The sequence below is a fragment of the Diabrotica virgifera genome, chromosome 8, assembly GCF_917563875.1.
Source record: "Diabrotica virgifera virgifera chromosome 8, PGI_DIABVI_V3a".
Taxonomy (NCBI): domain Eukaryota; kingdom Metazoa; phylum Arthropoda; class Insecta; order Coleoptera; family Chrysomelidae; genus Diabrotica; species Diabrotica virgifera.
In genome coordinates this window covers 135,247,925-135,270,214 of record NC_065450.1, presented here as the reverse complement: position 1 = coordinate 135,270,214, position 22,290 = coordinate 135,247,925, and the positions used below count along the sequence as shown (strand labels likewise).

The 22,290-nt window shown below is 32.5% G+C and overlaps 1 protein-coding gene across 5 annotated transcripts in view; it reads right to left on the bottom strand.

Annotated features, from left to right (window-relative positions):
- Positions 1-22,290, bottom strand: part of LOC126890384 (methyltransferase-like protein 22) — an 844,950-nt gene that overhangs the window by 237,476 nt on the left and 585,184 nt on the right. For all 5 annotated transcript variants that reach the window (XM_050659270.1, XM_050659272.1, XM_050659271.1 and 2 more), the window contains one exon: positions 21,960-22,045. In XM_050659270.1, the coding sequence (XP_050515227.1) occupies positions 21,960-22,038 (79 nt within the window). In that variant the 5' untranslated portion in view covers positions 22,039-22,045. The remainder of the gene's footprint in view (positions 1-21,959; positions 22,046-22,290) is intronic.

Here is a 22,290-nt window from a genome sequence, read left to right as displayed (position 1 = left end):
CTCCTAGGTTTGACTAGGCAATCCTCAGGTCTGAGTGACGCTCTTAGTCAAAGCCCGAAATAAATTACAGTTTCGGCCTTTGACTAGTCAAACCTAGGAGAGACTAAGTTGGTCAGGCAAAGGTCGAAATTTAATTTTATGAAATCGGGGTTTGCCTAGTCAAACCCCGATCAGCTATTATAGTGTAGGAAACAGAGGTTGAACCTTGCAAAATGGACACAAGTCCGGTTTAATTTTTTTTGTGGTGTATTAAGGGGTGCTTGTTATAGGACTAACTTTTTCTGAAAAAATTTCGCCCCGGAATCCCCCTTTTCACCCCTTTAAAGGGGGTAATTTGTGGTTTTTGCGGAACGTAGCCCTTCCTGTACCTTTTACAAAAATTTTTTTTTATAGAAATATAAAGAGGACGATATTTTCTACGATTTGTTTTCAACAGCATATGTCTATCATCCACCGTTTAGCGGGGGTAGCGCCCCAAATTTGACAAGTTTTTAAAAAAGATGTTATAAAAAAAAATATATTTTTCCCTAACTGTAACGGAAATTAAGAAGAAATCTAACCGAAATTATTCGCAAATAATTGATTGATTTTTTGGTATAGGTTTCACTTAAGGGTAATTGCCCTTTTTTTAATTACAGGGTGTTACATTTTAAAAAACCCCTTTTTATACCATCTGAACCGTTTATGCTAGAGTTTAAAGACTTTCAACGATTACCCATGTACTGGTGCTATTTACAAATTTGTATAATGCACCCCCAATTTTTCCCCGGAACCACCCCAAAAAAAAGAAGAATTAATAAATAAAGTGATTTTCTTGGAATACTTCGCACACAATGCCATTTATGAATATGCTTCATATATCATTTTGTGCACGTTATTATTACCCATGCATGGACACCAAAAGCGATTTCCTACTGCAACCCCTGCAGCCAAAAAATAAATAAATATAAGGGGGGGTTGAAATTTTTTTTTGTTTTTTGCTTTTTGATCCGTATGGGCATATTCTTCATCAATAGTGCTTTTCAAAAATATATATGGTTATTGCAGCATCCCTGCGGAAACCACCCCTATTCTTGAAAATATACTGCAAAAACTACCCCTATCCCTTGGCGAGGATGTTTTTACGATTTTCTCATTACCTATGCATTCCTTTTAAACAAAAGTTATACAAGAATAAAAACCACTATTTACTCTAAAAATTAGGTCCTATTCATTTTTTTCGTATAAGCAACCGTTACGGCACAGTGGCGCCGTAAACCTCATATATGCTTTGGCAGGCTCCAGTTTTTGTTTTCTTTTTCGTCATCTGTTTGTTTTATTGATAAAGTAGCTATGTAAAATAAAACAACACAGTGTAACCTACAAATTATGACCTATTCACATTTTATTGTCTTTGCGCCCCAAAGCCACAGTGGTGGCCCAAAATCAATTTTTGTATATTTTCGCCACCTACACGTATTTTATTGCATTAATGCTACCTTAATAGCACAATATTCACCCTTAAGTGGTCGCTAAGGACTGGCGGATCCAGGAAGGGGTGATGGGGGTGATCACCCCCCCCCTCCTCTCAAACCAAGTGATATTATATTTAAAGATTATAAAAATATTCATTTATTTTTATAGAAATACTTATATTATTATTTTTATAAAAATGGCGTACTTTTTATGCTTTAGCGAGTGGTGGATCCAGCATCGTTAAGAGGGGGGTGCCAATTGGTTAAAATTCTATAAAAATAAATGAATATTTTTATAATCTTTAAATATAATATCACTTGGTTTGAGAGGGTGGGGGTGATCGCCCCCATCATCCCTGCCTGGATCCGCCACTGCTTAGCGACCACTTAAGGGTGAATATTGTGCTATTAAGGTAGCATTAATGCAATAAAATGCGTGTAGGTTGCGAAAATATGCAAAAATTGATTTTGGGCCACCACTGTGGCTTTGGGGCGCAAAGATTGTAAAATGTGGATAGGTCATAATTTGTAGGTTACACTGTGTTGTTTTATTTTACATAAGTACTTTATCAATAAAACGAACAGACGACGAAAAAAAAAACAAAAACTGGAGCCCGCCAAAGCATATATGAGGTTTACGGCGCCACTGTGCCGTAACGGTTGCTTATACGAAAAAAATGAATAGGACCTAATTTTTAGAGTAAATAGTGGTCTTTAACATTGTATAAGTTTTGTTTAAAAATAATGCATAGGTAATGAGAAAATCATAAAAACATGCTCGCCAATGGATAGGGGTAGTTTCTGCAGTATATTTTCCAGGATAGGGGTGGTTTCCGCAGGGAGGTTCCAATACCCATATATATTTTTGAAAAGCACTATTGATGAAGCATATGCCCATATGGATCAAAAGGCAAAAAACAAAAAAAATTTCAACCCCCCAATTTATTTATTTTTTTTTTGGCTACAGCGGTTGCACTAGGAAATCGCTTTTAGTGTCCATGTATGGGGAATAATAACGTGCACAAAATGATGTATGAAACATATTAATAAAGGGCATTGTGTGTGAAGGATTCCAAGAAAATCACTTTATTTATTAATTTTTCTTTTTTTTTGGGGTGGTTCCGGGTAAAAAATGGGGGTGCATTATACAAATTTGTAAATAGCACCAATACATGGGTAATCGCTGAAAATCTTTTTACTCTAGCATAAACGGTTCAGATGGTATAAAGAGGGGTTTTTTAAAATGTAACACCCTGTAATTAAAAAATCAGCAATTACCCTTAAGTGAAACCTATACCAAAAAATCAATCAATTATTTGTGAATAATTGCGGTAGGATTTCTTCTTAATTTCCGTTACAGTTAGGGAAAAATATATATTTTTTTAAAACATCTTTTTTTAAAACTTGTCAACTTTGGCGCAACACCCTTGCTAAACGGTGGATGATAGACATATGCTGTTGGAATTAAATCGTAGAAAATATAGTCTTCTTCATATTTCTATAAAAGAAATTTTTTGTAAAAGGTACAGGAAAGGCTACGTTCCGCAAAAACCACAAATTACCCCTTTTAAAGGGGTGAAAAGGGGGGTTCCGGGACGAAATTTTTTCAGAAAAAGTTAGTCTTATAATAAGCACCCCTTGATATACCAGAAAAAAAATAAAACCTGACTTGTGTCCATTTTGCAAGGTTCAACCTTTGTTTCCTACACTATTAAAATGTCGTAATTTGTTAGATTAGGTTTAGTAAATCGTATTTTTTTAATTTTAATGTTTACTATTTTTATATTGTCGTAATTAAAATAAAAAAAATAGTGTTTATTCTCACATGTTGAGGAATTATGGAATTTAAAGTTGCACAATACGTTAGACTTTTTACACTTACATAATTTTGAAGAGCATTTCTCATTGCAGTAGCATTTTATAAAGCCTTGTCCTCAAAATTTAGAACCTTTTGTACTGATTTTTCTTAGAGACAGCTTCTGGAACATCTTCGAAATTAGGAAAATTCTCTTTGATTTCTTGAACAACGCGTGTTTATTGTTCTTTATTTCTAGTCTGGACTAATTATCGGAGAATAGGCCATTTTTGGGAAAAGTTATTTACCAGCAATTTTATTGCTGGAATCGAATTATAAGATCCTATTTATTAATAATATAGGTATGCAAAGTCCTCAGATAGTGTGCTACTTTTTTTATAAACAAAATGGCGCCCGAAAATCGTGTTTTTTTCAATTATTGCTCTATAACTCCGAAGATTTTAACTTTACAACAAAAACACTCAAATAAAAATTCACCGTGATTAAATTATGCATAGAGACGTGTTTTTGCCGATCTGCTCCGACGAAAATTTTCCTCGGAAATTGCGGGTTTTCCCAACAAAATCTTTAACTTTCAAATAAAGTTTTAGATAAGTAATTATTTACCAATAATTAAATAATTTGGTGACTTAAAAGCCTTCTTGGTTTAGATTATAGTTCCAGAAGCTGGTGAAAATTAAACGAATACTTTAGCAATAATTCAATTGTTAATTAATAATTTACAGTCGCAATAATAACCAAAATAATTATGATACACTAATCAAACTTTGAAATCTTATAAAGATGAGATGCCTATTTAACATTTTGTCGACAAAATATAAATTTTTTATTTTTTTGCATAATCTTTAAATGTTTAAAAAAATAGTTATAAACAAATTAACGTTCCTCAGAAAGTTTTTATTATATTATAATTTTAAGAAATAGCTAAAATGCGCATTTCAAATATCTTGAAAATGAATGCCTTAAAACTTTTTTGCAACCATTTGCAAAAAAGTTATGAAACAGCAAAGTAAACATACGATTACTACGGTATTTATATATTTTTTTAATTCTTTCAAAGCGATTTGTCGGCGCCATTTTGTTTATAAAAAAAGTATCACACTATATGCGGACTTTGCATACCTATATTATTAATATATAGGATCTTATAATTCGATTCCAGCAATAAAATTGCTGGAAAATAACCTTCCTTTGTACTTTACTAATTAGACCAGCGTATTATAACTATTTTTTTTTTCAAAATTTAAAGATTATGCATAAAAAAGAAAAATTTATATTTTGTCGATAAAATATTAAATAAGCATCTCATCTTTATAATCTTTATAAGTTTGATCAATGTATCATGATTATTTTGGTTATTATTGCGATCGTAATTTGTTAATTAACAATTGAATTGTTGCTAAAATATTCGATTAATTTTCACCGGCTTCTGGAATTACAATCTATACCAAGAAAGCTTTGATGTCACTAAGTTATTTAATTATTGATTAATAATTACTTACCTAAAACTTTATTTGAAAATTAGAGTTTTTGTTAGGAAAACCCGCATTTTCCGAGGAAAATTTTCGTCGGAGCAAATCGTAAAAAACATATCTCTATGTAGAATTTAATTGCGGTGAATTTTTATTAAGGTGTTTTTGTTGTAAAGTTAAAATCTTCGGAGTTATAGAGCAATAATTGAAAAACAATCGATTTGTCGGCGCCATTTTGTTTATAAAAAAAGTAGCACACTATCTGCGGACTTTGCATACATATATTATTAATATACAGGATCTTATAATTCGATTCCAGCAATAAAATTGCTGGTAAATAACTTTTCCATGAATTTTGCTAATTAGCCCAGAGTATTCGTACCAACTCTATATAAACCGTCAATTGTTTTATCGTATATATTATCCAAAATATTTCGAGCATCTCCTTTGGCTCTATCAAAGCTGGACATAGGTACTGTTACAGTTTTTTCGATCTAAATTGGAGGACATTTTTTTCTCTTAATTGTTTCATAGTATTAGCCTGGGAATGAAAACCTTTTATTTATTTTAATGTTTTCTGTCTGTGCACAACGCATGCATGTAACTTTTCTTTCAAAATCTTCATTTCAAATTTCAAATTCACGATTTCAAATTATACACGCATGTGCAATCTATTATCTCAATTCTGTGGAATCTATTACCTCAAAATATTTTTATTCTGTATAAAAAATTTAATAAGATGCTTAAATATTTAATGTTAAATAATTTTCTCATTTGTTATGGTGTAAATTAATTATAGTTATTTATTGGAGTAAAAATTTACTCCAATTTCGATCGGAAAAACTGTAAGAATTCCTATCCCCAGCTTTGATAGAGTCAAAGTAGATGCTCGAAACATAGCATATAGAGTAGCTACGAAATACGGAACAATAAACACGCTTTTTCAAGAAGAAAAATAAAAGAATGCAAAGAGAATTTTCTTAATTTTGAAGACGTTCAAGACGTGAAGACGTGAATATTAAAAATCTTGAAAGCTTTGAGATGTGGTGCTACCGCCGTATACTAAGAATAAGTTGGGTGGATAAAATTACAAATGAAGAAGTAATACGCAGAATAAATAACAAGCCAGAAGTTCTACTGAATATAAAAAAGAGAAAACTTGAATACTTAGGCCACCTGATGAGGGGACAAAAGTACACATTCCTACAAAATATAATGCAAGGAAAAATCCAAGGACGAAGAAATCCAGGCCGTAGAAGAATGTCCTGGATGAGAAATTTGAGAGAGTGGTTTGGCTGTACCACTAACGAATTGTTCAAAACAGCAGTAAATAAAATTAGAATCGCCCTAATGATATCCAATCTCCGATAGGAGAGGCACTCAAAGAAGAAGAAGACGTGAAGCTCTAAGAGAAATTAGTACAAAAGATTCTAAATTTTGAGGACAAGGCTTTATAAAATGCTACTGCAATGAGAAATGCTCTTTTTTTAATATAGCACTATAATTTAGATATCTAATATAGATAAGCACTATTTTTTTTATTTTAATTAAAACAATATAAAAATAAAAAATAATAAACATTAAAATTAAAAAATGACGTTTTATTAAACCGCTTCTAACAAATTACGACATTTTAATTAATAGCTGATGGGGTTTGACTAGGCAAACCCCGATTTCATAAAATTAAATTTCGACCTTTGCCTGACCAACTTAGTCTCTCCTAGGTTTGGCTAGTCAAAGGCCGAAACTGTAATTTATTTCGGGCTTTGACTAAGACCGTCAGTAAGACCTGAGGATTGCCTAGTCAAACCTAGCAGTTCCTGAAATTCGGGCTTTGACTATAACATATACACTAAAAGGTTTTTATAATAACGTGTTTATTTAATTTTTTATAAGCTTCTTCCATTTAGCATCCATCTGGCTTGCAATCTTTAGAGGCCATGGAGGTGATACCAGGAAAATGGACCAATAAGTTTTCAATTAAAAATCTTTTAGTAATATTTTTAATATGATTAATGTTTCTATTAGGTTGAAAACTTACTTTGTCTTTCAGTTGCCAGATGATGCTAGCCACCTACTCCATAAACGTTAGTTGCAATGCGAGGATAAGCTTTCGGAATTTTGTCACTTCGGATAGAGGGTTTAGGGAGAAAAGCTCATCTAGCTACCCCTAAAATCAGGTGGCTTAACCACAACAAAGATAAACAGAGGATGTCTCTTTTCCCAAGACATGCGATGGGGAGGGGTGATGGCATAACTTGGGGGTCAGATCAGTGGCGGCCGGTGAGGTAGTGCCATGGAGCCATGGCACTACCTTATTTTTATGCAGAAACATTTTTTTTATCTTTAAACCGTTTTAATGCCCGTTCATTTTTTGTGCGTATTTCTTTTGTTTTTATAAATTATACAAAATCTGGCAACTGTGCAGTGTAGTACAACCCTCGCCACTCACAGACAGCGGACGGGATGATCGCATCGCATCGTGCCAAAAGCTTAGATGGTTCAGCTGAAAAGAGAAAGATTTTACGGGCATTCTATGTAAGTGACAGAGATAGAGCTATATTGCACTTTTAATACACGTTTAAATGAAACTATTCGTGCCTGGCTCGACAAGGCAGGAAGATCTAATATTTTTTACTATGCTCATCATAGTGAATAGTGGATCGTAAATCAGATCCAAAAAGCTTCTCGTACAGGGTAGTACCTACATTATCTTTTCGAGTTTTTTACGCACTCGCTCGTTCGTTTTTGTATTTATAATTATTACACTTTTAATGATTAAACCTTTTATTCTAAACTATTATATTTTTAAGTAATTTAAAAATTTTTAATTTTCAATAAAACCCGAGTTAAATTCAGCTTATCGTGATAGTCTAATTAAACACAATGAACAAGAAGTGGATTAAGAATTGAAATGTTTTGAATCAAATTATATCTATATGGTTTTGTGAAGCTTTCGAGTTAGTTTTGAGAAATTACGACGAAAAGGAAATTCCGAAAATAGAGGCATCTTTATGGAACTGTTCAATGTTAGCCGAATTATACAACGACTTCGGTTCATATTCAAAGTTCCAAATCTTTAAAAGCATGTACCTCAAAACAACACAAAATGAACTCCTTCAGTGCATATTAGATGTTTATCACGAGGAAATAAGGAAAGAAATTGAAAATTATCTTTGTGTTGCAGTGAGTGCCGATGAAACGACAGACGTCGCGTCGCTGGTGAATTTCAGTTAGTTATAGTTTTCCGATATTTGTGTAAAGGGCGATAAGTTGAGAGATTTTGGAGATTTTACTTCTTGGACGGACATTATGTCAACTCAATCACTGAATGCATTTTAAATGTTTAAATTTCTTGACACCCCAGAAATGGTATATACCTACATAATGTAAAAATATCCGTACCTATTTTTTTTAATTTCTATTTAATACCTTTTTTGACAATACTGTGAATCCGACACTAAAAATTTAGGCAGCTGCCCGAATTCTGGCACTACCTACTTAAATTGATACGAGCTGCCACTGGATCAGATAGGTACCGGTCCAGAACAGAGTTCTGGACCGAGACCGGTTTGATCTTCGGACATGTGGGTCCCATAGAAATATGGTACACACATGACACTAGGAGCTGGGATGTAGGCGTGTGTGTGTGTGTGTGACTTCGGGCAGAGAGCAGCAGACCTTTACCTCTCTGATGATGACTCCAAATAGAGTCGAAAATCGTCGATTTAGAGTGCTGGTCTGCGCTCCCTGTTCTATGTGAAAAATAAGACGGTTTTGCCTTCGCATTGCAACTGAATAAAAATGAAATTTTTATTTTATTTTTATATTCGTCTTTACTCCTTTAAATAACTAGGTCCATTTTCAGGTGGAATTTACCAGCTGAACAGACTGGGTCGTGAATTGTAAGTTTTTGAATTCCCTCTTGTCTTCTTCGCTTCAGCATCCATCTGGCTTGCAATTTTTAGAAGCTATGGAGGTGTTACCAGGAAAATGGACCAACAAGTTTTCAATTAAAATCTTTTAGTAATATTTTTAATATGATTAATGTTTCTATTAGGTTGAAAAATTACTTTGCCTTTCAGTTGCCAGATGACGCTAGTCACCTACTCCATAAACGTTAGTTGTAATGCGAGGATAAGCTTTCGGAATTTTGTCACTTCGGACAGAGGGTTTAGGGAGAAAAGCTCATCTAGCTACCCCTAAAATCAGGTGGCTTAACCACAACAAAGATAAACAGAGGATGTCTCTTTTCCCAAGACATCCAACGTAACTTTCAGTACATAGCCTCCCCATTCGTTACACATGCGATGGGGAGGGGTGACGACATAGCCTGGGGTCAGACAGGTACCGACAGAGTTCTGGACCGAGACCGGTTTGATCTTCGGACATGTGGATCCCATAGAAATATGGTACACACCTGTCACTAGGAGCTGAGATGTAGGCGTGTGTGTGTGTGACTTCGGGCAGAGAGCAGCAGACCTTCACCTCTCTGATGATGACTCCAAATAGAGTCGAAAATCGTCGATTTAGAGTGCTGGTCTGCGCTTTCTGTTCTAAGTGAAAAATAAGACGACTTTACCTTCACATTGCAACTGAACAAAAATAGAATTTTTATTTTATTTTTATATTGGTCTTTACTTTTTTAAGTCACTAGGTCCATTTTCCGTTGGAATTTACCAGCTGAACAGACGGGTCGTGAATTGTAAGTTTTTGAATTCCCTCTTGTCTTCTTCGCTTCAGCATCCATTTGGCTTGTAATTTTTAGAAACCATGGAGGTTGAACCAGGGAAATGGACCAATAAGTTTGCAACTAAAAATCTTTTAGTAACATTTTTAATAGAAAAAGACTGTTTGACTTGTACACACTTCTATATAAATCTAAACGGGAACTGGTGTATGTTTTCAAAAGACTGATAGTGTGTAAATAAATTTATTAAATCAGCTAAGTACTTTCAGCATATTAATGCCATCATCAGAGCTATCCTATAAAAAGACTAAGTTAAAAAATCTTATTCATAAAAAATTATAAATTAAAACTTACGTCTTATAGGTGTAAAAACCTCAAAAGAAGAGAAAACTTCGAACAAACACATTCTATAGTTTAAAATCAACCCAGGGATATAACCACTGGTTAGGGTAAAAACACTTAAATGTTTAAAAAATCACATTTAATGTGTTTTTATAAAATGGCTACCATTCTTACAAACAACAGCTGTTACTGACAATATTCAAAAACGACAGGCTGCTGACGCAAACAATAGTTCCTAGCGACATCTGTGTTATTAAAATTATTTAAAATTTTTGAAAATGACTAAGTTGTCATATGTAGGTTACTAATTGGTATGAAGTTAAAGTTAATATGAAAAACTAAAGTTAAATTTAAATGATAATTGTTAAGTTTAAAGTAAAGTTAAATGTGAAAATAATCAAGTTATCAAAGTATTATTAATTATTAAAAAACCCAAACAACCAGTCAGTTCTGACCAAATATAGAAGTGAGATAGATGAAACCCAAGGAGAAGCACCGTTGGACAAGCTCAGAGTTCCAAAACTGTTTGAAAACAATATTATTATTAAAAAAGCCAAATCGAAAATATTTACTTAATTGTAATCAATGAAAGAAAATTCAAATATGTTATAAAGTAATGTTCAAAAAACTAGAGCAATTGTTGGGCATGCTGAATATAACAGTATTAAAGAAACTTCTTAAAGATTGGATCAAATTTACAATTTAATTGAACCTCGGTGTTTACACAATTTTGAGGATTTCTTTTTAATTCCCTGCTAATTTCTAAGTCTTCTAATAAATTCATTTTTGTATAGTTGTTAATGGGTATACTATGTAGAATCCTACTATCTCTTTGGGGACTGAAGTTATGTTTAGAAGCATGTAAGTGATTGCCAAAACTAGATTTGTCAATCTTAGACAAATGTTCTTTGATGCGTGTTTCCAAAGGTCGCATAGTTCTCCCCACATAGGTAACAGGGCAGTCTCCACAGGACAATTTGTATATACCACTTTTTTATGTTTTTCCAATTTTATCTTTGGTGTGAGAAAAAATAGATTTGACATTTTCCTTACATTTGAATGATAGTTTAAGGTTGGGGATGTTATTTAAGATTTTGGCTATATTATCTGAAGGATAACCTATGTATGATATTGATCTATACATAACTGCTGTAGTGGAATTGTTAAGGACAGAATTGGGAGCTAGGGATCTATTCCTTTTACTTCTTAATTTGTTGAGGATGTTATCAACTAAAGTAGGGGAGTCACCATTACTATATGCAAGTTGTTTGATAATATCTAATTCTGAATTGAAATTAGTATCTGATAATGGTAGACTAAGTAAACGATGGATGTAGCAATAAAAGGAAGCCATCTTCTGTTGAAAAGGATGGTTAGAAGATCTAGGGATGGTATGGTCAGTCTGAGTAGGTTTTCTAAAGACTGAAAAAATTAATTTACTGTCCATCCTAGTTAAAGTAAGGTCTAGAAAATTTATAGACTTGTTGGACTCGGTTTCTAGAGTGAAATTTATAGCTGGATGTAAATTGTTGAGCAAATAAAGAATATTTTCAGCATCTGTAGAATTGCCATCTATAATAGCCAATACATCATCAACATACCTGAACCAGTATAAGATTTTTTTTTCCAAAAAAAACTCTTTTCAAAAAATCTTATACTGGTTCAGGTATGTTGATGATGTATTGGCTATTATAGATGGCAATTCTACAGATGCTGAAAATATTCTTTATTTGCTCAACAATTTACATCCAGCTATAAATTTCACTCTAGAAACCGAGTCCAACAAGTCTATAAATTTTCTAGACCTTACTTTAACTAGGATGGACAGTAAATTAATTTTTTCAGTCTTTAGAAAACCTACTCAGACTGACCATACCATCCCTAGATCTTCTAACCATCCTTTTCAACAGAAGATGGCTTCCTTTTATTGCTACATCCATCGTTTACTTAGTCTACCATTATCAGATACTAATTTCAATTCAGAATTAGATATTATCAAACAACTTGCATATAGTAATGGTTACTCCCCTACTTTAGTTGATAACATCCTCAACAAATTAAGGAGTAAAAGGAATAGATCCCTAGCTTTCAATTCTGTCCTTAACAATTCCACTACAGCAGTTATGTATAGATCAATATCATACATAGGTTATCCTTCAGATAATATAGCCAAAATCTTAAATAACATCCCCAACCTTAAACTATCATTCAAATGTAAGGAAAATATCAAATCTATTTTTTCTCACACCAAAGATAAAATTGGAAAAACATCAAAAAGTGGTACATACAAATTGTCCTGTGGAGACTGCCCTGTTACCTATGTGGGGAGAACTATGCGACCTTTGGAAACACGCATCAAAGAACATTTGTCTAAGATTGACAAATCTAGTTTTGGCAATGACTTACATGCTTCTAAACATAACTTCAGTCCCCAAAGAGATAGTAGAATTCTACATAGTATACCCATTAACAACTATACAAAAATGAATTTATTAGAAGACTTAGAAATTAGCAGGGAATTAAAAGAAATCCTCAAAATTGTGTTAACACCCAGGTTCAATTAAATTGTAAATTTGATCCAATCTTTAAGAAGTTTCTTTAATACTGTTATATTCAGCATGCCCAACAATTGCTCTAGTTTTTTTAACATTACTTTATAATATATTTGAATTTTCTTTCATTGATTACAATTAAGTAAATATTTTCGATTTGGCTTTTTTAATAATAATATTGTTTGCAAACAGTTTTGGAACTCTGAGCTTGTCCAACGGTGCTTCTCCTTGGGTTTCATCTATCTCACTTCTATATTTGGTCAGAACTGACTGGTTGTTTGGTTTTTTAATAATTAATAATACTTTGATAATTTGATTATTTTCACATTTAACTTTACTTTAAACTTAACAATTATCATTTAAATTTAACTTTAGTTTTTCATATTAACTTTAACTTCATACCAATTAGTAACCTACATATGACAACTTAGTCATTTTCAAAAATTTTAAATAATTTTAATAACACAGATGTCGCTAGGAACTATTGTTTCCGTCAGCAGCCTGTTGTTTTTGAATATTGTCAGTAACAGCTGTTGTTTGTAAGAATGGTAGCCATTTTATAAAAACACATTAAATGTGATTTTTTAAACATTTAAGGGTTTTTACCCTAACCAGTGGTTATATCCCTGGGTTGATTTTAAACTATAGAATGTGTTTGTTCGAAGTTTTCTCTTCTTTTGAAGTTTTTACACCTATAAGACGTAAGTTTCACTTTATAATTTTTTATGAATAAGATTTTTCAACTTAGACTTTTTATAGAATAGCTCTGATGATGGCATTAATATGCTGAAAGTACTTAGCTGATTTAATAAATTTATTTACACACTATCAGTCTTTTGAAAACATACACCAGTTCCCGTTTAGATTTACATTTTTAATATTTTTCAATATTATTAATGTTTCTATTAGGTTGAAAACTTACTTTGTCTTTCAGTTGCCAGATGACGCTAGTCACCTACTCCATAAACGTTAGTTGCAATGCGAGGATAAGCTTTCGGAATTTTGTCACTTCGGGCAGAAAGCAGCAGACCTACGTCTCTCTGATGATGACTCCAAATAGAGTCGAAAATCGTCGATTTAGAGTGCTGGTCTGCACTCCCTGTTCTAAGTGAAAAATAAGACGGTTTTGGCTTCGCATTGCAACTGAACAAAAATCGAATTTTTATTTTATTCAAAGACTATTAATTTATTTGAATAACTTTATATAATAAATTTTGCTTAAAATTGGAGTTTCTATCGATTTCTGGGCGTATTTTTAATAAAATAATGGCACCCCCCCCCCCAATCAGGGTAAAAGGCCAAAATTTCAGCATGTCTCCTTTGTTTCTTGAGTTATCTTCCAACTACTCACCAATTTTTATTAGATCGATATATTAAAGATCGATGGAGGTTCAACGAAATCGGAGGTGAAAACATTCAGTGACTGCACTATTTGGACTACGTGGCTAGCCCTATCGATCTGTTTGATGCCGGCATTTGTTCTCATTCAAATTCTGATTTTGTGTACATGTATTCTGTATTTATGTACGTTTTTGCACGATTGATCATTTTTGACTGTTTACCGTGACAGCTTTTACGTCAGTAGGTGACATTTACTAGCAACTCGACGGTAAGTAAACCAACTCGACGGTAAGTACTCCAACTCGACGGTAAGTAATTCACTTACCGTCGAGTTAAAAAATCTCTTAATTTTAATTTATTTTTTGAAAGAATAAAGAAAACTAAAGAATTATTTATTAATATTGAAACTTATGGTACCATTTGTTAAACCATCGGTTTGTTGGATGTCATTCATAGTAATATTATATAATTCTTCTCTTCTACAGCCACCAGATACTCCCAATATCATTGCAACCTACAAATTATGAAAAAATCTTCATTAGAGTATTTCTTTTACCTAAACTAGCTTATATTACCTTGTGAACTAGAAATTCTTCATCCGGTGCTTCCATCGGAAATTTTTCAAATTGCTCCCGTGTAAAAATGCTCGCTTTCTTAGGCCTATAGGCAACATTTTTTCTCTTCAAATACGCGATCAAAGTTGAAAACTTGGAAATATCAATGCCATCATAAAGAAAAACGGTGGATTTAATCATTCAATATTCTGCCCAGAGGCTTCCAGGAGCTTTTAACTGCATATGTCTTTGAACGAAATATGCCAATAGAGTCTTTTCTTCGATTCTAAATTCTTGCCTTCGCACCATTTTTTAAAACTGGTAGGTATTTTGATAACGGATTTTGGATTTTTCGGGAATAATTGAGGAACACCCTTCTTCCCAAGCCCGTTCAATTTCTTCAAATTCACTTTCGCTCATATTTTAATTTATAATAATCAAAATTGTACTTAAAATTATTGACAACTAAATAAAAACTCAATTCTCCATTGTTGTTATGCACAATAGTTACTACCTAACAACCAAAGTATCGATCTTGATAAAATGAATGAAACTAGTCAATATGACGAAAATGTTTAATTTTATAATTTATAATGGTATCAATCGTGCAAAAAACGTTATAAGCATGTCGAACGTTAAGGGTAACCGATCTCAGACAATAATTGGAGTCAAACAATTGTCTTCGATCGGTATAAAACCCTTACCGTTCTCCATACTTAATATACTATTATGCATTTTTATATTGTTTGTTGTATATGTATTATGGATAATTGGCTTCCATGTACCTACTATGGATAATATGGATCTGTTAATCCGCTAATTCGAAATTTTCCACCGATTTGATTTTTTTTTCATTAGATATTATTGTGACATCCCTTTTCTGATGCTTGTAGCGCTCCACGTAGGTGTCTATTTTTAATCTTTAGTTGATTATCTTTTGTTGGGAGTCAGAATGTGAACTCGGTGATTAGTAACAACAATAGATCAAACACTTTCACAGTAACAGGAGGACTAAGACAAGGCGGAGCTCTTAGCCCAACGCTGTTTATATTGTTTATGGACCAAATAATTAAAAGATGCACAATAGAAAGCAGAAAATTAAATGTTGGACACAGATATCTTCGTAGAGTAGAAATATCAGAAGGAGTGTTTGCAGACGACTTGGTGTTAATTGCAAGAAGTGAAAAAGATTTACAACACAACATTGAAATATGGAACAGAGTATTCATCGAAAATGAAATGGTAATAAACAAAAGCAAGACCAAAGTACTACAGATCGGTGAAGAGAGACAGGAGCTAAGAATAGAAATTGAAGGAACACAAATTGAACAAGTGAAAACTTTCTCTTATCTAGGTGTAATAATTGACCAGGCAGGCACTCAAGATGCTGAAGTAAACAATAGAATAGACAAAACAATAAAGCTGTACCATACAATGAATAAAAAATTTATCAGTAGAAAAGAAATTTCAAGAGAAACAAAAATAAAAGTGTTCAAATCAATCTATAGACCAGTACTAACCTTCGGCAGCGAATCTTGGGTCTTAACAAACCGACAAAAAAGCAAGATCCAAGCCATGGAAATGAAGTTCCTGAGAAGAGTAAAAGGCGTCACTAAATTAGACCGACTACGGAATGTAGACATAAGAAGAGAGTTAAAAATACCATCCACATTGGAGTATATAGAGCAAAGACAATTATGTTGGTGGGGACATCTACAACGAATGAAAGAAACCAGACCAGTTCGAAGAGTATGGGAAGCAAAAATATCAAAAAATAGGAAGAGAGGAAGACCCAGACAAACATGGGATAAAGCAATAGGAGCCATTCTGCAAAAGAAAAGATCAAACTGGACAGATGCCAAAGCGATAGCACAAGACAGAAAAGAGTGGAAAAAATTTGTATATAGATAACTGATACTTTTATAGAATTAATGAAATTAATTTTAGAAATGTAGAATTAGATGTAAAAGTGTAATTTGTATATTTGTAAGTACCTATGTAAAACTAGATATGTTAATTTGGTAGATTAATGTTGCAACCCTACACCATTGTATGGTAGAAGGGATATGATTATATATATATATATATATATATATATATATATATATATATATATATATATATATATATATCGTGCAAAAAACGTTATAAGCATGTCGAACGTTAAGGGTAACCGATCTCAGACAATAATTGGAGTCGTCGCACCGCTCCTCCTCCAAACAATTGTCTTCGATCGGTATAAAACCCTTACCGTTCTCCATACTTAAGAGGATCGGAACGTATTTTCGGCTGCAATGCTATTCAAATGGGGATTCATTTTTTTCAAATCCTGAGAAAACTAATAAGTATTTTTGAAAAATTTAAACGCAGAATGAAAGATTACGTTATTAGCGAGGGCCGAAAGTCCCTGAGAACTTCTACAATGTTTATTTTAATAAGTTACAGGGGTGAAAAAACTAAGAGAAAATTTAGTGTGATTTTTAAATTCAAATATCTCATTCAAAATCAACTTTTTATTTATTCTAAGGGACTTTCTGCCCTCGGTAATAATTTAGTCTTTCATTCTGCGTTTAAATTTTTCAAAAATATTTATTGGTTTTTTCAGGATTTGAAAAAAATGAACACAATGCCGTGGTAATATTTTCCAAATCTGTTTTTGTCTTACAACGCACTCATAGTCCTGTCGCCAGGGGGGGTACAACGGCCTCCTGTATTCAGATGGACTTACCCAAGTTTTTATTATGTATTTTGGCCCGTAGAACACGAATTTTTTGGGTAACAGTTGATCCGGATGTCGATAAGATTGTTATAAACAAAGAAGTTGAGGAATTACATAACAGCGATTTCTCGCAAAACAAAACATATTTTTGTATTTTTTGGGCCATTCTAACCAAAAAATGTTCCTACAAGTTTTTTCGTAGGATGCATAGTTTTCGAGATAAACGCGGTTGAACTTTCAAAAAATCGAAAAATTGCAATTTTTGAACCCGAATAACTTTTGATTAAAAAATAGAATAGCAATTCTGCTTACCGCATTTGAAAGTTTAAGTCAAATTCTATCGGTTTCGAATATAAACATTGCTAAAAATTTATGTGTTTATTGCTAAAAAAAGCTATAAACACATAGTGTTTCCCGTGCCTAATACATGCGTTTACATGCATGCTACGTAGAAATAGCCTCGCTTGCACTTGTACCTACTCTACCTACTCGTTCGATTTTAAATGAGAAATCATTGAAAACATCACTCCAGCACTAGGTGTTTATACTTTTGTTTAACAATAAAATAATAATTTTTTAGCAATGCAAATAACTAAAACAGATATACTTTGACTTGAACTTTCAAATGCGGTAAGCAGAATTACTATTTTATTTTTTAATCAAAAGTTATTCGGGTTCAAAAATTGCAATTTTTCGATTTTTTGAAAGTTCAACCGCGTTTATCTCGAAAACTATGCATCCTACGAAAAAATTTGTAGGAACACTTTTTGGTTAGAATGGCCCAAAAAATACAAAAACATGTTTGGTTTTCCGAGAAATCGCTGTTATGTAATTCCTCAACTTCTTTGTTTATAACAATCATATCGACATCCGGATCAACTGTTACCCAAAAAATTCGTGTTCTACGGGTCAAAATACATAAAAAAAACTTGGGTAAGTCCATCTGAATACAGGAGGCCGTTGTACCCCCCTGGCGACAGGACTATCAACCGAATATAATATTGTCAGCATATATTGTCAGTCAGACACTGAAAATCAGTGACAATTTTAAATATTTGACATTGCATCGGGAATATTTTGAGAAATTGATTAAATATTATTGATATATAGTGTATTTGATAAATAATTGATTTAAGACGTGAACTTAATAAAAAGTTATTTATTGTGTATTATTTGTGAAAGATCCAAGCAGAGAATACATCAGATATATCCTGTGATCCAAGTATTTTGTTGTTAGAGATGTTCAAAATTGTAAGCGTTCCAAAATAACAACATATTATTAAAAAATCACTTTAACACTTTTCCTCTTTTCTCGATTGATTATTAGTTTTTGTTGTACAAATAAATTATTACAATCACTGAAAACATAGTTAGTGAAAAAATTATCACATTTATTAACTGAATTAATAATTTGCAATTATAAAAATAACAGTTATCCAAGAACATTCAAAAGCCATCTCTTTAAATTAATTATGACATTTTCAAGTAGAATGACATTCTAGTAATGTTTACATATCCACACCAGTGTGAATTTTACTACACGTAATTTGCCGTGTAAAGACAGAAAAAGTAGGGATACACGTAAAATATTTGCGAATTATGTACCCATAGCCTTAATATACTATTATGCATTTTTATATTGTTTGTTGTATATGTATTATGGATAATTGGCTTCCATGTACCTACTATGGATAATATGGATCTGTTAATCCGCTAATTCGAAATTTTCCACCGATTTGATTTTTTTTTTCATTAGATATTATTCTGACATCCCTTTTCTTATGCTTGTAGCGCTCCACGTAGGTGTATATTTTTAATCTTTAGTTGATTATCTTTTGTTGGGAGTTTCGCTGGTTGACGATCTGAAATGCCCCGTCTCCTTTCCTATCGGATTTTGGTCTCTGATCCCCTTCTTCTTCACGTGCCATAAATTATTCGACGTTGGCGATCACCATTGCGAAGGGTTCTCGATCTTCTGCAATATACAATAATTGTCCTGCATTTGATATCTGACTCCATTCACAAATATTTTTAACCAACAAACTTATTTCCTTCCTACGCCTCTACGGCCCTCTATTTTGCCTTTAAGGATTATTTGAAATATTTTATATCGATTTCCCCTCATTATATGTCCCAAATGAGACATTTTCAGGTGATTTAACCTTCGTCGGGCGGCATAGGTACAATTGTAACTTTTGAGTTTTGAAATTGTGATAACTTTTTTTTTCAAAGATGTAGAGACTTGAACTTTTGTGACATCTCTACATTTATCCAGTAGATTATGTGAGCTAAATATAACAAAAAAATCTTTATTCAGTTCCCAGAAGGAGGCTTAAATAGTTCCTATCCCCATAAACGACGGCATTTTACCAGAATTCAAAACTGGTAAAAAAGTTATTTGTGGTAACATTCTCCCCATAACCTTTATAAGACGTGACCAGATCCAAAACTGTATGTTCACCAACGTTAACTTGTCGGGAACCATTTGCTGTTTTTCCAATATAAAGATGATCTTGTACGAAATACTTTGATCCCGTATTTAGCGAGTTTGGAAGGTATTGTGTAAAATTTGTACGGCCTCTAAACGGAAACAATTGTTAGTCGTGGTTATGCATTGGGATGGTTTGGGGCCTTGTTGAAAATTTATATTCAGCATTCATATATCTCTTTTGAGTGCAGCTTTATCGTTTTTTTTTGCGTTCTTCGCGGGTATTTTCGTTGTCAAATCATGTAAATCTTAGCATGGCCTTGAAAGGATTTCAAGAAATTGCTGCGTGTATTAGTGACAGATACTCCATAATCCACACCTCACACAAGTTTTCTTTGTTATTTCTATGTACACCTCTTTTGTCGCCATTTCGGTAAACTGGATGTATAATCACTATTATTCATGATAATTTTTAGGTATACACGTATTGACAAATACAACTAAATGGGGATGAGATATATTTTTCCAATTGAAATACAATACAATGCTACTCTTCCTAGAATTTGTTTACGACCACTATTTTCAAGATTAGTGTTGTAGTAATTTCAATAATTTACGATAGATAAGAGCGGTCACGTCATAGCGGCTTCTAATCTTTGTTTATAAATCCGTACAAGAACAAATTACCGAATATTATTATTTATTTATTGCAATATTCAACAATTTTTTACCAGTTATGCTAGTAATAAATAATATTATCTTAAAATTAACATATATTTCCCTTTACATTAACGAATTTTTAAGAAAATATACAACAGGTACAATTGTACCTATGCCATCTGTTAACGGTGTAAAATTATGCCGCTCGACAAAGGTTAACAATCTTTAGCAGTTATCTACCTTTGTTGACCCTCCTTAGTACTTCTCCGTCTATGAATCCACATTTATAATGCTTCAATTACATTCATAAACGATTCATTTAGCGTCCACTCTTCTGCACTATACAAAAGTTCAGACCATTTTTTGTCTTAATTCTAAACTGAGATGATTATTGCAAAGAAATGACTTCAAATATTGAATGGGTTGCATATGTGAGTCCATATTAAAAGAAGTAATGAAACACAGACTTACTCACAATCATATGATTGTGAGTAAGTCTGTGTTTCATTACTTCTTTGAAATGACTTCAAGTTCATAATAGTTATTTATGATATGTATAAGTGTTAAAAGTACAATTCTAAGGCACGCATGTGAAAGTTTGCAAAATAAGCGAAGCGAATTCTGCAATTCACATGAGTGCCTTAAAAATGTACTTTTTAACACGTATATCATACAATATTTTTTCTACAAACGTTATAAATTTATAAAAAATACAATATTTTTTTTAATTGCTGAAACCATGAAACCTATGACTCGTAAAAGGTAGAACTGGTTGTCTACACTCGAGGGGAATGTCTAAAAATTCTTAGCGAAAATATACCGTTACATACACTTGTTTTTTCTACAATTGTGTTAAAAATGCAATAATACAGTTTAAATTAAATTTTAAAAAACCTTTTAAACCACCTTTTTCAAATTGCGCAAGACGTACTATTAATATTAATGTTAATAAATGAAATATAAATATTTTGACGTTTCACAATTTGACAATACACTTTTAACTGCAAAGCTTTAAAAATTTTAAAGCACTAGTGCCTTAAAGTAGCATTTTTAACGCTTCTATGGAGTGCTAAAATAGTTATTTATGAAACAGTTCGTGAAGTATGCTTTTTGCGAACGCACGCGATATTTAGAGCACGAGCGACAGCGGCGCGAGTGCTATACATCGCGTAAGTTCGCAAAAAGTACTTCGCGCACAGTTTCATACAATATTTTATCTACTCTACCATAAACAAATAAAAAACTGTAACTGTTTGTCACTGGAATTCACTTCTATTCTACAATTTTTAGAACTTTGATATTTAAAAATTCTAACTTCTTTCAAACCACAAAACTGTCCAAACCTTTGTCGTAATTTATTGCTCATTATGTCATCCCCATGACAACGCGAAAGTTAAGGATATTTGATTATATGAAAGTGTGTTAAAAACAGTGCGAAAAAGTAAGTCCCATTTAAAATGCATTGTTACTACACGCACACTTTAAACACTTCACGCACTGCTATCTATAATGACAGTTTTCACAAACTAAAAACTTACACATAATATGACATAGAGTAGATAAATTGCATTTTTACCATGGTTGTAGAAAAAAGTAAATTTAGTCATTGCTATTCTACGTTTTATTTCTATGTCTGGATCTAGTTGGTCCGTTATCACAGTTCCCAAATAAATCATTCTGTGAACTTTCTCAAGTTGGACTCCATTTATTTAAAGCTCTGCATGTGGATGTGGATCACGGTTAAAAACTAAAAATTTTGTAATTTGGTTTTGTTTGACTTTATTTTAATGCCCATTTCTTTTCCCTCATGAATACGACTAAGCAGAATTTGGAGACTTTTGATCACCATGATCAGTAAATAAGTATATTTACTAGCGAGGCTGAAATATGCCATAGTACTAAACAACATAGATAAACATAGTAAAACTTACTTTTGTCATCAAAAGTTGGTTTCTTTCGTGTGAAATAATTATTTTCTTGATATATTTCGGAAGACACCTCGTCATCCATTTTAAATCTGTAATAAAAAATTATTATTAAGCAAGAAATTATGTCTTTTAATATACAAACTAATATACAAAATTATATCTTTAATATATATCATTATCGTAGTAAACCACTAGGAAAAAGATTAGGCTAAACACCTCATGATGCTATCCCGTATTTGGTAGTTTACATTTAATTTACTCTCACAATTAACACCAAACTCTGATTTTAGATGTATGTTATTTTAAAATATAAATGATGTATCCTCGATATGTT